We start from the raw sequence: 13,027 nt of genomic DNA on the forward strand, positions 1-13,027 counted from the left end.
GAAAATAGAAAATATTATTGCTGTTATGTATGTATGAAATGAAGTTATTGTTATTATAATTTATTAAATTTCTATACTGCCCCTCATCCGAGGATCATGTGTTTAAACTAGGCACTATTATTTCGTTCAGCCTCAGTTATCTTCAAAGGTTGAGTCTGAAAATGTGAAAAGAGCTTCATCTCCAGTGCGTGATCAAAAAAGGAGCCCTGAGCCTAGTTCTCAAAATGCATTACCCCGGGTTAGCCATTCTCCTCCCATAAAAGATGACGCGACAGACAGCGAAGTGGAAAGTCTGCAGTATGACAAGAACCCAAAGGCACAGAAAAAAGGTAGGCAGCACATCAAAGCAAATGTTTATAAATTTACAGCTGTCATATCTACCACAAAATACTGTTTTCTTTATGATTGCTTGGTAAACTGATGCAAGGAAATGGGTGATCATTCACTATGCAGTAATTCAACTTAAAATATTCTGAAGACTCCAGTAAGAGGGAGAGAGTTATCTGCGGTCAACCAGTGAACTGCGGGCGATGTAAGGTTTTAAATTTGTGATGTGTGGTTTAGCTCTGCAGTTGAAGAACTGGGCAGATATTTGTATTCAAGTAAATTGCTTGGGTCTAAGCACTACTCCGGGGCGCGGGTGGTGCTGCGGTCTAAACCACTGAGCCTAGGACTTGCCGATCAGAAGGTCGGCAGTTCGAATCCCTGCGACGATGTGAGCTCCCGTTGCTCGGTCCCTGTTCCTGCCAACCTAGCAGTTCGAAAGCACATCAGAGTGCAAGTAGATAAATAGGTACTGCTCTGGCGGGAAGGTAAACGGTGTTTCCGTGCGCTGCTCTGGTTCACCAGAAGCGGCTTAGTCTTGCTGGCCACATGACCCGGAAGCTGTACGCCGGCTCCCTCGGCCAATAAAGCGAGATGAGTGCCGCAACCCCAGAGTCGGCCATGACTGGACCTAATGGTCAGGGGTCCTTTTACCTTTAAACACTGCTCCCTTCCCTTGTGATCAGAATGCAGGAGTATAGCCTCCAGCCGGTGGCCACTTTGCATGATAGGGCCAATGTGTGAAGACTGCTTGAAATATGAACACCTGTTTTTGGTATGCTACTTTTTGTTTGCCACATGGACCAGCCTGCACCACGTGACTTACCTTAAAACTGTCAACAGTTGTGTTTGGCCACAGGCTATGATGCTGTACAGCTAGTTCAACATTTAGGTTTAGAAAGAAAAAAAAACTTAGTATGGGAAACAGCCTTATTAGAAAAACCAACCAATAAACTGAAACTGACACAGGGACAAATAGAAGAAGACGCCTTCACCCTGGTATGGCTCCCCTTTATCACATACACAGCCCAACAAGATGACAAGAATCCACCAATAGCATATGAATCAATCTGGCTAACCTGATTCAAAAATACACACTCACACCCCACCCTCACACAAAAACAATTCTCACTACAGCCAACCAAAGACAACCAACAACACCCTAAGCCACCCCCAACCTCTCTCACCACCAAGGAAATACAACAAGTGAATAGTAAGAGAGCCCATACAAGTAACACTGGCACAACCCCTCACACACACTAAGTAGAATAATAGAAGCATAACCACCCGACCCAACCCAACTTCTCACTCCCCCTCTCCCCTTTTTATTTTTCTTTTATTCTTCTTCCTAATTGTTTAAACCAATTCATAAACCAAGAACTCATACATTGACCACTAATAATGAAACATATGTTGTAGATATTTTTCCACGTTTATTATGCTATTTTTGTGATACGCAAATGACATGAGAAAACTTGGTATACTTATTTGTATAACATTATTCTTGTTTATAACACCCAATAGAAAAAGAAAGAAAACTAAATTTTGTCCAGAAAAAAATTCAAAAGCTTCTTACTTTCAAGTATTAGAACTTGTACAGCAGGGGCTCTCAAGTTTGGAATGTGTCAGCATCTATCTTAAAAGAAACTGTGCTGTCTGTTTTCTCTTCAGCCTCGAATGCCCGAGCACCCGCTTCTCAGACTCAGCAGGCCGGTACCTCTGAATCTACCACAGGTCAAAAAATTGCTGTTCCAGCAGCATCCCATCACTTCTGTTTCTCAATAGACTTAAGAACTCTCCATAATCTGGATACTGGCTTTCCCGTCAATTGTATGTTAAGGTAAAGCATGTGTTAGATTATTGTTTCACATCTCTTCACTGGGAGAACTTTCAATTTATTTTTCCGTTGCTTCCTGTCCCTTAACCAGTTACCAGTCCACGAGAGGATCTGAAAGACTAGGTACACAGAGTCACGGTGATCACTTTTATGTGTCCTGTAAATAACAAACTTCTTGCTCATCATGAACTTGATCTAAAACTATGGGTAATTGCATCTTTCTTAGGAGACTTATCCCTATAATTCTGAGGATAGGACACAGGTCCTGTACTGTAAGAGGGCAATCTCCAACTTTGTGCAGGTCTTGTAACTTCCATTAATGGACGAACATGTCTTGCCCGAATATTCCCTTTTCTTTAATCTGCACATTTCTTTATAAACTCACTATGCTGTTGTGGCAACTTGTGGATTTTTAGCTATGTTTCTGGATGGAAGACTCCAGTATACATGCTAAGTTGGAAAGTTTTTACATTTTTTAAAAAGCTAGGGAAATACTGAAAGGAGTAACTTCATGGAAATTGGGCACAAGCGTATCACTTTTGGGCTGAGTAATTTTTGTTGTTTAACTGGCCCACTTGGCCTTCTGTTTTATGGAATGTGAAGTGTCCATTGAATGAAACTTGGTATAACAAGTCCATGAAGAATTTTATGTTTCAGCTCCCTAGTGGTGACCAAAAATGTAATCCTGGGGAACACCAGGGGAAATCGGCAGCAACATATTAAAACACACACCCCTAGAAATATTCTTAACAATACCCAACTGCGCCCAATCCTTACTGGGCGCAGGATCACTGTCACACTCCGCTCCCTTACTTTAGAAAATAAAACAAAGGATGCAAGTCAGTCTTGCCTCTCCGGAGCAATGGGAATCCAGTGTCCCTTCAAGATGTTGTTGGAATCAACCAGCATGGCCAATAGTGAGAGGCAATTGGAGCGTATTGTTTGATAGAAAAAATGGTGTGGCATTCACCTAAGTTTGATTCATAGAAGACCCACGGAAATCAATGGACCTAACTTAAGTCCTGTTCATTAATTTCAATAGGTATACTCTGAATAAACTCAATTGAATACCATGGCATGTTAAGACATGCCATTAAGTCATTAGTTAGCTTGAAGTTCATTTACTTAAAGGTCTTGAAGTCATAAGCTGGTAGCACTGAATTTGTTATAATATTAATATTATTTGTTTGATTGTTTGTTTCTCAATGGGACACAGGTGGCGCTGTGGTCTAAACCACTGAGCCTCTTGGGCTTCCCAATCAGAAGGTCAGTGGTTTGAATCCCCACGATGGGGTGAGCTCCTGTTGCTCTGTCCCAGCTTCTGCCAACCTAGCAGTTCAGAAGCGCACCAGTGCAAGTAGATAAATAGGTACCGCTGCAGCGGGAAGGTAAATGGTGTTTCCATGTGCTCTGGCTTCCATCATTGTGTCTTGTTGCACCAGAAGCGGTTTAGTCATGCTGGCCACATGACCCGAAAATCTGTCTGTGGACAAACTCCGGCTCCCTCAGCCTGAAGGCGAGATGAGCGCCGCAACCCCATAGTTGTCTTTGACTAGACTTAACCGTCCAGGGGTCCTTTACCTTTACCTTTTTACCTCCATAGGTACTCGTATCCATTTTTTGGAAGCGCTGCACCCATTATGACAAACCCTCCCGTGGAAGTAAGGAAGAACATGGAAGTGTTTCTTCCCCAGTCATATTGTGCATTTGATTTTGCAACCATGCCCCATCAGCTGCAGGATACCTTCTTCAGGTATGTAACAAGGGTGCCATTTTAACAATCTGTGCATTGGTACATTTCACTTTCCTTCACAACTAGTTAACCATACGTACATTTTGAAATTGCAAGTTAGCGCCAGCTCAACATAACTTTGTATCTTCTCCCCATCCTCCCACTTTATCTAGATCTGCTCTGGGGGGTTTGGGGAGCATTCCCCTTAGCACTACATGAATTACAACCCTATACATTTGTCCTCAGGATTGGTTATTTAGTTCAGGTGGCCCGTTTTGTGTCAGCAAGGTGGTATGGCATCTGCTAATAAGTTCCATTTAAATATTTGCCCCTGCTTTGCTTATCAATTTCCTTTTTTCCAGCAGTGTGGGCATGATCCTATCATCTTCACAAAGGGCAGAATGCAGAGCCATGACACTTGGCTTGCAGTGTGCGGTTTAGGTCTCATTTGCTTCCACATCTATAGGGGCAATGGACAGGGGAGAGTAGGTTGGTTTCTAGTGGTCCTAGCAACCGGGGGTATAGCCTGTATGCAAGGGCAGGTAGGGACTCAAATTGCCGAATACCGGAGATCTGGGTGCATGCTTTGAAGAACCAGGTACTTGCCCAGCACAGTAGGGTGTGGCAGGTGACAAAGGGAGATATGGTTCTCTCTCTGTGTGTTGTTTTCTAAGTGATGGATTAGGTCCCGCAAAGCACATTTGGTCATCTCACCCTTCGTATGATTGCACTTTGCTCTCTGTGTGCAACTGGTAGGGACTGGAATCTACCCTATATCATTCATTGACTCAGTTCGAAACCTGCAAACCTATTCTAAACTGAACATACTTAAGAGCAACTCATTCAAACTGATCGTATTCAGAAGAAGTACTACTTGCTTGTGGAAGCTGTTGAATTTTAACTCCTAATGGGACGTGATAAAGGTTCGGATGGGTTTCTACTGTTGTTAATGGCTAACCAGTAGGAATGGATAAACCTTGAGACAACAACTTCACCATCGTTCTTCCCTTGGATTGGGACCTATTTTTGGAAATGCAGGAAGTCAAAGTATATCGCTCAATTGAATATTTCTAGGATGAAAAATTACTGTGATGGGTGTGAAATGTTCTTGCAAAATTGAGCATCCTTGAACTCCTTCAAGTGGTTGTACTCTTTTGCCACAGGGTAGCATTGATGTCTGCCAGTGCATCTACGCCAACATCACAAAAGATGTAAAATAAATGCATCTCTTCTACCCATCCCGGCCTATGGCAACTGAGGAAAAACCCATCTATGAGAACAAAATACAAACTCCAGTATGCTATGTGTCTTTTTCTCCTCTGTATTTCAGGATACCATTGCTGGTGGAGCTGTGGCATAAAGATAAAACAGCCAAAGACTTACTGCTGGGAGTTGCAAGACTCCAGCTTTCAAATATTTTGGCCATGGAAAAAACCCGCTTTCTAGGTGCCAGTGGGGAACAGTGCTGGCGCCAGACCTTCAGTGAAACAATCCCTGTTACAGCAGCACAAGGGTACAATGAGCTTTGAAAAATGAGGTTCCTCTGTTATAGCTGGTTCTGTTTAACACTCCTGTAGGCCTTTTTGAATTATTATTTTTATGCATTTAGTAAAACTCTTAATACTTATTTTTGAAGAGCTTGCATAACTCTTAATTTTGGGGGACAAAAGGGACCAGTGGAACAATAGTGTGGGAGACCACATCACTTCCATCCTCTTGTGATGTTGCAGTGCTTCTGAAAGAATACACTCAGTTGAACTTGAAAAGTGATACCAATTTGTACTTGTAGAAGTGTACACAAAAGATTTCAAATGTGCCTTTCTTTAGCAGTCATGCAAGCATTGTCTGCTGACTTGGTAAAGATTTGATTACAATGTGGAGCTTGGAATTTTTAATCTATGTAACTTTCTAATGGTGAATGTATATTTAATTTCAAAATATATGTTTACACAATCAAACTTCCCGGTATATTATGTAGAAGATTTTTTCTGAGAAGCATGAGTGTACCCAAACTTAGTAGCCACTAGATGGCAGCCCTCCAAACCTAATTGGCTTTAGCATTTGATGTCAAATTCAACTCACTGATGTGAAAGTGACTGTACTGATTTGTTTCAAATGTCAGATGTTTATTTCCTGTAACTCGATAAGTTTACCCAACTTTTCAGTGTATTTGCATAGAAAACTACTTAAACTTTACTAAAAATGGATAAAAGGAAGCTTGAAAAACAAATGTAAATTGTAGAATTATTGCTGTTTGCAACTTGGGTTTCATGTTTTTGTTTATTTAGTGATACTTTTTGACCTTTTAGTAACAAGACAATCATCTGAAAAGAGTCTGGGACATTTATTTTGTGGACAGTTGTCTTTAATGTGTTTCCTTTAGGTCCACATTTGCCAGGTTGTGAGTGTGCATATTAAAGTAAGACACTTGTAGCAGCAAATATTTAATTCTGAGCTTTGAAACAAAACTGTTTGCAGATATGCAGAAAAATAAGCCTTGAGTCAAACCTGATAGCCAGCACCACAACACAAGTGATTAGGAGGAACAAAGAGAGAAAATTCAGGCAGACCAGAGATTAGCTGGTAACCAGTATCTAAGAATCATAATGTTGGTCTCCAGCCTCCTTATTCATGAATAGGAATAAATGCTCTGTACTTCTCTAATGGAGCAGCTATTCCTTTTTCAACTCTCTGTGTTCCATATTCCTAAAAGAATTGGCGTCATGTCTGGGTCTGTCAGTCAATCAAACAATTTATTGTGTATAGCCAAAGGCCTTTACAATGAACATGTTTTGATCAGTCGTCTGACAGTCAGGATTGTTTGACCTCTTTATGTAAAACTGGTTTAGCTCCCGAGATCTTTTTTGGGAGGAAACAGAGAAAAGACTACTGTAGAAATAAGTCCACTTTTCTCATGCTTGTTCCATTGTAAACAGATGACAGTAGAGAGCAAGATTAATCTCGAATGAGAGAAGAACTGAAATGTTCTTGTTCTTGTTTATAGGACAAGCAACAGGATAGCTGAGCTTTCATACACGGTGACTCTAGAAGATTATGGGCTTGTGAAAATGCATCAAGTTGTGGTGTCCGATTCTTCTCAGGTAAACAGAAACGCACCCTTTCTTGTTTGGAAAGACACAACTCCATTGAAGGTTATCTAATAGCATTTCCATGTTTAGGGTTTAGGTGCCAATGAGCCACCGCTGGTTCCTTCGTCTCAGCCGCGTAATGTTCCTGAAATCCAGCCGGAAACAAGAGAAACTCTAGAGTACAAAGCAGCACTTGAATTGGAAATGTGGAAGGAACTACAAGAAGATCTTTTTGAAAACCAGGTTTCTTTATACATTATTTTTAACCGGAACTACAGGTCCACTCTTAACAAAAGGCGAATGTGACAGATCTTAAACCTAGGTTGCAGTTCAGGTGGATACAAGTGTGGGAAAGAGGTTTTTAAATTGGAATCAGCCCTTTAGCTGATTGTACAACAGCATTGTATGCTTGGCAGATTCATTATAGATGGCTTCATAATGTTCAAATACATTTTTTAGGCGTGTCTCACAGGGTAATAACCCCAGTCTCACATTGTGTCTGGGCAAAAAGGCAGTTTGGTATACATTGGTACCTCGGGTTACATGCGCTTCAGGTTACAGACTCCGCTAACCCACAGATAGTACCTTGCACAGATAGTGCCTTGGGTTAAGAACTTTGCTTCAGGATGAGAACAAAAATCATGCTCTGGCGGCGCAGCGGCAGTGGGAGGCCCCATTAGCTAAAGTGGTACTTCAGGTTAAGAACAGTTTCAGGTTAAGAACAGACCTCCGGAACAAATTTAAGTACTTAACCCGAAGTACCACTGAATCTTCAAGGTGTGCCCAGGATGTTGACAGCAGGCTAAAACTGATCTGCGTTTTGGAAAGATTATTTATATTCAAGAGGAATCTTACCTATTTACAGTCTTGAGCGCAAAGGTTCGTCCTTGCCGATACAGGAACACTTTTGGCCTGCTGCCCCATCCTTCAGTCATTATAATATATCAGTCATGAGACTGTACCACCTTTGGATTTTACAGAGCACCTTGGAAGAGTGGGGGGGGGGAGAGAGAGAATTCCAAATATTTGCAATATTGAACTAAGAGGAGGAGTGATTTTATTCACTGGGGTCTTGCAATGTACTGGCATGTTCGCTTTCTGTGGGCATAGCCTGGAAAGTGCCTGGGGCAGTTCAGTTGCTAGAGCATGAGACTCTTAATCTCAGGGTCGAGGGTTTGAGCCCCACATTGGGCAAAATATTTCTGCATTGTAGGGGGTTGGACTAGATGGGTCCTTTCCAACTCTACAATTCTATGATTCTATTCTACCCTAGTGACTTTTAAAAATTCATTCCACTTCAGTTGCTTTCCCCTCCCATCTCTCCTGCTTCAGTTGAATTCAAGTGGAAGTTTACCTCTCTTTTTCCAATCACTTTTAAGGCTTTCTGCTTCCATTATGTTTTGTAACACACGGTTCTGCTATTATTAGCCTATGAGTTATGGTAGCATTTTATGACTGCTTAAATAAATTTGCAAATGTGGTGTAAAGTTCTCCATTTTACTTCTGGTTATGGTAGCTTTAGATATCATTCAGCTTTACATGGCTATGCATAACTATTGCCTCTTACCAGCTACCATTTAAAAATTAACAGACCTGTAATCAATTTTTAGGGACATGGGTGGCGCTGTGGGTTAAACCACAGAGCCTAGGACTTGCCGATCAGAAGGTCGGCGGTTTGAATCCCCGCGATGGGGTGAGCTCCTATTGTTCGGTCCCTGCTCCTGCCAACCTAGCAGTTTGAAAGCACGTCACAGTGCAAATAGATAAATAGGTACCGCTCCAGCGGGAAGGTAAACAGCGTTTCCGTGCACTGCTCTGGTTTGCCAGAAGCGGCTTAGTCATGCTGGCTACATGACCTGGAAGCTGTACGCCGGCTCCCTCGTCCAATAAAGCGAGATGAGCGCCCCTACCCCAGAGTCGGCCATGACTGGACCTAATGGTCAGGGGTCCCTTTACCTTTACCTAATCAATTTTCAGGACTGATAATGGGAGCTATTTGATCTGGAATTCCCCCCAATGTTCTGAATGTTTAATTTGCACGCAGCGTTGAGTTTCTTGAGGAAAGGCTTCCACAATAGTTCTGACTGAGTTATGCAAATTTTATGGTTTTCAAAGGAAGACATTTTGAAATTGCCTTTGTTTTTCACAGCTGAAGAAGAAGGAGCTAGCTCATATGCAGGCTGTTGCAGAGGAGTGGAGAAAAAGGGACAGAGAGAGGGAAGCATTGGTGAAGAAAAAAGTAAGACCCTTTCCCCTTTGAAATGCTTCACAGCATAATGAACTGTCATGATAAAGGGTGACGTATTTCATTAGCTGCCAGAAGAAGACCTAGACACACAGCCCATAAAACCTACACAAAAATGCTTTAGGTAACACACCTTAGAGATACCCTGGAACTGTTTACGAATTAAGCTGCAATATATTTCCTTTCGGTTGAGTTAAGATAAAGATATATAATACTGCTAGTCTTGCAGAGCAATCCTGCACTGTAATATGCCCCACTGAGTTTTACTGTCAGGTAAATGTTTATGGGATTGTGGCCTAAGTCCTGTTGAAGTCTATTAGCAGTGCAGGATCTGATGCATATTTTGAAATCCACCATGTGCATAAAAATCAAGTTGTCACTTGTTTTGTGGGATTTCAAGCTCATTTTAAATCCAGTCTCTTTTGCAAGGATATCGTGTCACCCAAGAACAAATACCATGTTCAATTTAGAAAGAATTATTTTTATTATTATTTTAACTGTATACATTCTAGGTTGCAGAATATACCGTTTTGGAAGAAAAACTTCAAAAAACATTGACTGACTTAGAGAAGCGTGAAAAGCAACTTGTTGGTGCTGAAACCGAGGTAAACATACGCAATGCAATGTTATATCTTGTACTGTGCACATACAGAAACCATTTCTGTACGTTTCCGAGCACAATTCAAAGTGTTGGTGCTGACCTTTAAAGCCCTAAACCTCCTCGGTCCAGTATATCTGAAGGAGCGTCTCCACCCCCATTGTTCAGCCCGGACACTGAGGTCCAGTTCCGAGGGCCTTCTGGCGGTTCCCTCACTGCGAGAAGCCAAGTTTCAGGGAACCAGGCAAAGGGCCTTCTCGGTAGTGGCACCCACCCTGTGGAACACCCTCCCATCAGATGTCAAAGAGAACAACTACCAGACTTTTAGAAGACATCTGAAGGCAGCCCTGTTTAGGGAAGCTTTTAATGTTTGATGCATTACTATATTTTAATATTTTGTTGAAAGCCTCCCAGAGTGGCTGGGGAAGCCCAGCCAGATGGGCGGGGTATTATTATTATTATTATTATTTATTTATTAAAAACTCGAAAGAACCGTTCCAGTTCATCTTAGACTTGTGCTTGGATTGGAATTTTTGCACGCTATGGAACATGGCTTTTTCTGGTGCTTAGTTTTGGGGCTTTTGTGTGCATGTTTTAGTTCATTGGCAGGTTGGTGTGGATGGGGAAGGAAAGAGGAGCATAATTTTTTTATATGTGGGAATACCTAAAAATAAGCAAGGTGCATCTTGTAGCCGTCAAGTATTCCTGTACTTAAAACTGCAAAGCCATCAGATTTGGCAGAGAAATCGCTGCTACATAGCTAGGAGCAGGGCTGGATTTAGGTTTGATAAGGCCCTAAGCTACTGAAGGTAATGGGGGCCTTTATATGTCCAGCTGTCCTTTGTCAGCAACAATTTGTCACTGTTTTTTGTGTTGAAGATATGCTATATGGTAATTTATGGACCTAATAGGTATCTAATGCTATTTTATTTGTTTTTTATATCTTACACTTTGGAAATGTACATCCAGTTGTTGTTTTTTTCCTTTAAAACATTTTTGGGCCCCCAAGAGAGTGGAGCCCTAAGCTATAGCTTGTTTAGCTTATACGTAAATCCAGCACTGGCTAGGAGCCATGGTTTTTTTTTGCCCATGGATGTTGTGGAACACACTCCGCACAGCTAGGCTAAGTTTATAAAGTATTGTTATATTATTCTTATTACTATTATTATATATTTTAAAAGTTGGTAAGAGAAATGCATGAGTGACTCGTGAGAGTAATGTCAATCGAGCGTGCTTTCTAAATGAGGCAGCGCAGGTTTACATCTAGACATCCACTGGTGCTGAAATCTGTGTGTGTTTATCTGTGTGTGTGTGTGTGCTTTAAATTTTCAGCTCCAAAGAGCAAAGAAAGAGCTCCAAGCAGAGCATGAACGAAACCGTCAGGAGCTTCAAGATGCAATGCGGCGAGTCAAAGAAGAATGCATGCATCAGGTGGAGCTGGAAAAATCTAGGTTCAGGCAGTTGGAAGAGGACAAGATCCGCTTGCAACAACAAGTGAGTGGAACTTAACTTTTCCAGGTTCTGGAGGTGTTGCTGAATATGATAAGAAATGACCAGCAGGTCAAAGGTGTGCAGGTCGGAGCTAAACACTACAAGTTAAGAGCGTATGCAGATGACCTAGTATTGACTTTGCAAGAGCCAAACACTAGTACGAAAAGGGTTTTAGAAATAATTCAACAATTTGGCCAGGTGGCTGGATTTAAGTTGAATAAGCAAAAAACTAAAGTCTTAGGGAAAAACCTAACAGATATGGAAAAGGAGAAGTTTCAGGAGGAAACAGGTTTGACAGTGGTTAAGAAAGTCAAATACCTAGGGGTTTATTTAACACCTAAGAATGTTAATTTGTATAAGGACAATTATGAAAAATGTTGGTCAGAGATTAAAAAAGATCTAGAAATATGGTCAAATCTGAAACTGTCAATGTTAGGCCGAATTGCAGTAATTAAAATGAATGTATTGCCTAGAATGTTATTCTTGTTTCAGACCTTGCAGATTCTTGATAAGATGGAATGTTTTAAGAGGTGGCACAAAGACATTTCGAAATTTGTCTGGCAGGGCAAAAAGCCCCGAATTAAATTCAAAATACTGACTGACGCTAAAGAAAGAGGGGGTTTTGCCCTGCCGGACCTAAAATTGTACTATGAGGCAGCAGCGTTTTGCTGGCTGAAAGAATGGATGCTCCTCGAGAATACAGACATCTTGGATCTGGAAGGCTTCAATAATGCTTTTGGTTGGCATGCATATCTTTGGTATGACAAGGTTAACAGTACCTTTAAAAATCACATTGTTAGAAAAGCATTATTTAATGTCTGGATAAGATACAAAGACTTATTGGAAAATAAAACCCCTAGATGGGTGTCACCAGTGGAGGCTAAAGCAGTGAAGAAACTCAATATGGAGGTCGGATGGCCGAAGTATTGGGAAATTTTAGAACAGGATGGAGACAAGGTTAAACTACAAAGTCAGGAGAAATTGAAGCACAAAGTAGAAAATTGGTTTCAATATCGCCAAATAATGGAAATTTTTAAACAGGATAGGAAAATCGGTTTCCAAGTGGAGAAATCAAAACTAGAGACCGAATTGTTAGAACCCAATACTAAGAATTTATCTAGAATGTATAACTTGCTGTTGAAATGGAACACACAGGATGAAACAGTTAAATCTGCTATGATTAAGTGGGCGCAGGATGTTGGACACAACATTATGTCAGATGACTGGGAATGGTTATGGAACACCGGTATCAAATTTACGGCATGTAATGCCTTAAAGGAAAACATTATGAAAATGGTATACAGGTGGTACATGACCCCAGTCAAGCTGGCAAAAATCTATCATTTGCCCGATAATAAATGTTGGAAATGTAAAGAGACTGAAGGTACTTTTTACCACCTTTGGTGGACATGCCCGAAGATAAAGGCCTTCTGGGAAATGATCTATAATGAAATGAAAAAGGTACTTAAATGTACATTTTCCAAAAAACCAGAGGCCTTTCTCTTGGGCATTGTCGGCCAATTGGTGACAAAGAAAGATAGAAATTTCTTTATGTATGCCACAACAGCAGCAAGAATACTCATCGCAAAGTATTGGAAGACACAAGATTTACCTACTCTGGAAGAATGGCAGATGAAAGTGATGGACTATATGACACTGGCTGAGATGACAGGCAGAATCCGTGACCAACGTAAAGAGATGGTGGAAGAAG

At 41.2% G+C, this 13,027-nt stretch overlaps 1 protein-coding gene across 1 annotated transcript in view; it reads left to right on the forward strand.

Moving 5' to 3' along the window:
• The window catches only part of CEP120 (centrosomal protein 120), a 40,891-nt gene that overhangs the window by 11,481 nt on the left and 16,383 nt on the right, over positions 1 to 13,027 (forward strand). Inside the window, exons 8-16 of the mRNA XM_081213593.1 lie at positions 131 to 329; positions 1,996 to 2,164; positions 3,765 to 3,914; positions 5,224 to 5,406; positions 6,898 to 6,994; positions 7,073 to 7,225; positions 9,132 to 9,221; positions 9,740 to 9,832; positions 11,158 to 11,319. Coding sequence (XP_081069719.1) covers positions 131 to 329; positions 1,996 to 2,164; positions 3,765 to 3,914; positions 5,224 to 5,406; positions 6,898 to 6,994; positions 7,073 to 7,225; positions 9,132 to 9,221; positions 9,740 to 9,832; positions 11,158 to 11,319 — 1,296 coding nt within the window. The remainder of the gene's footprint in view (positions 1 to 130; positions 330 to 1,995; positions 2,165 to 3,764; positions 3,915 to 5,223; positions 5,407 to 6,897; positions 6,995 to 7,072; positions 7,226 to 9,131; positions 9,222 to 9,739; positions 9,833 to 11,157; positions 11,320 to 13,027) is intronic.

Source organism: Podarcis bocagei (genome assembly GCF_964188305.1).
Source record: "Podarcis bocagei genome assembly, chromosome: 11".
Taxonomy (NCBI): Eukaryota; Metazoa; Chordata; class Lepidosauria; order Squamata; family Lacertidae; genus Podarcis; species Podarcis bocagei.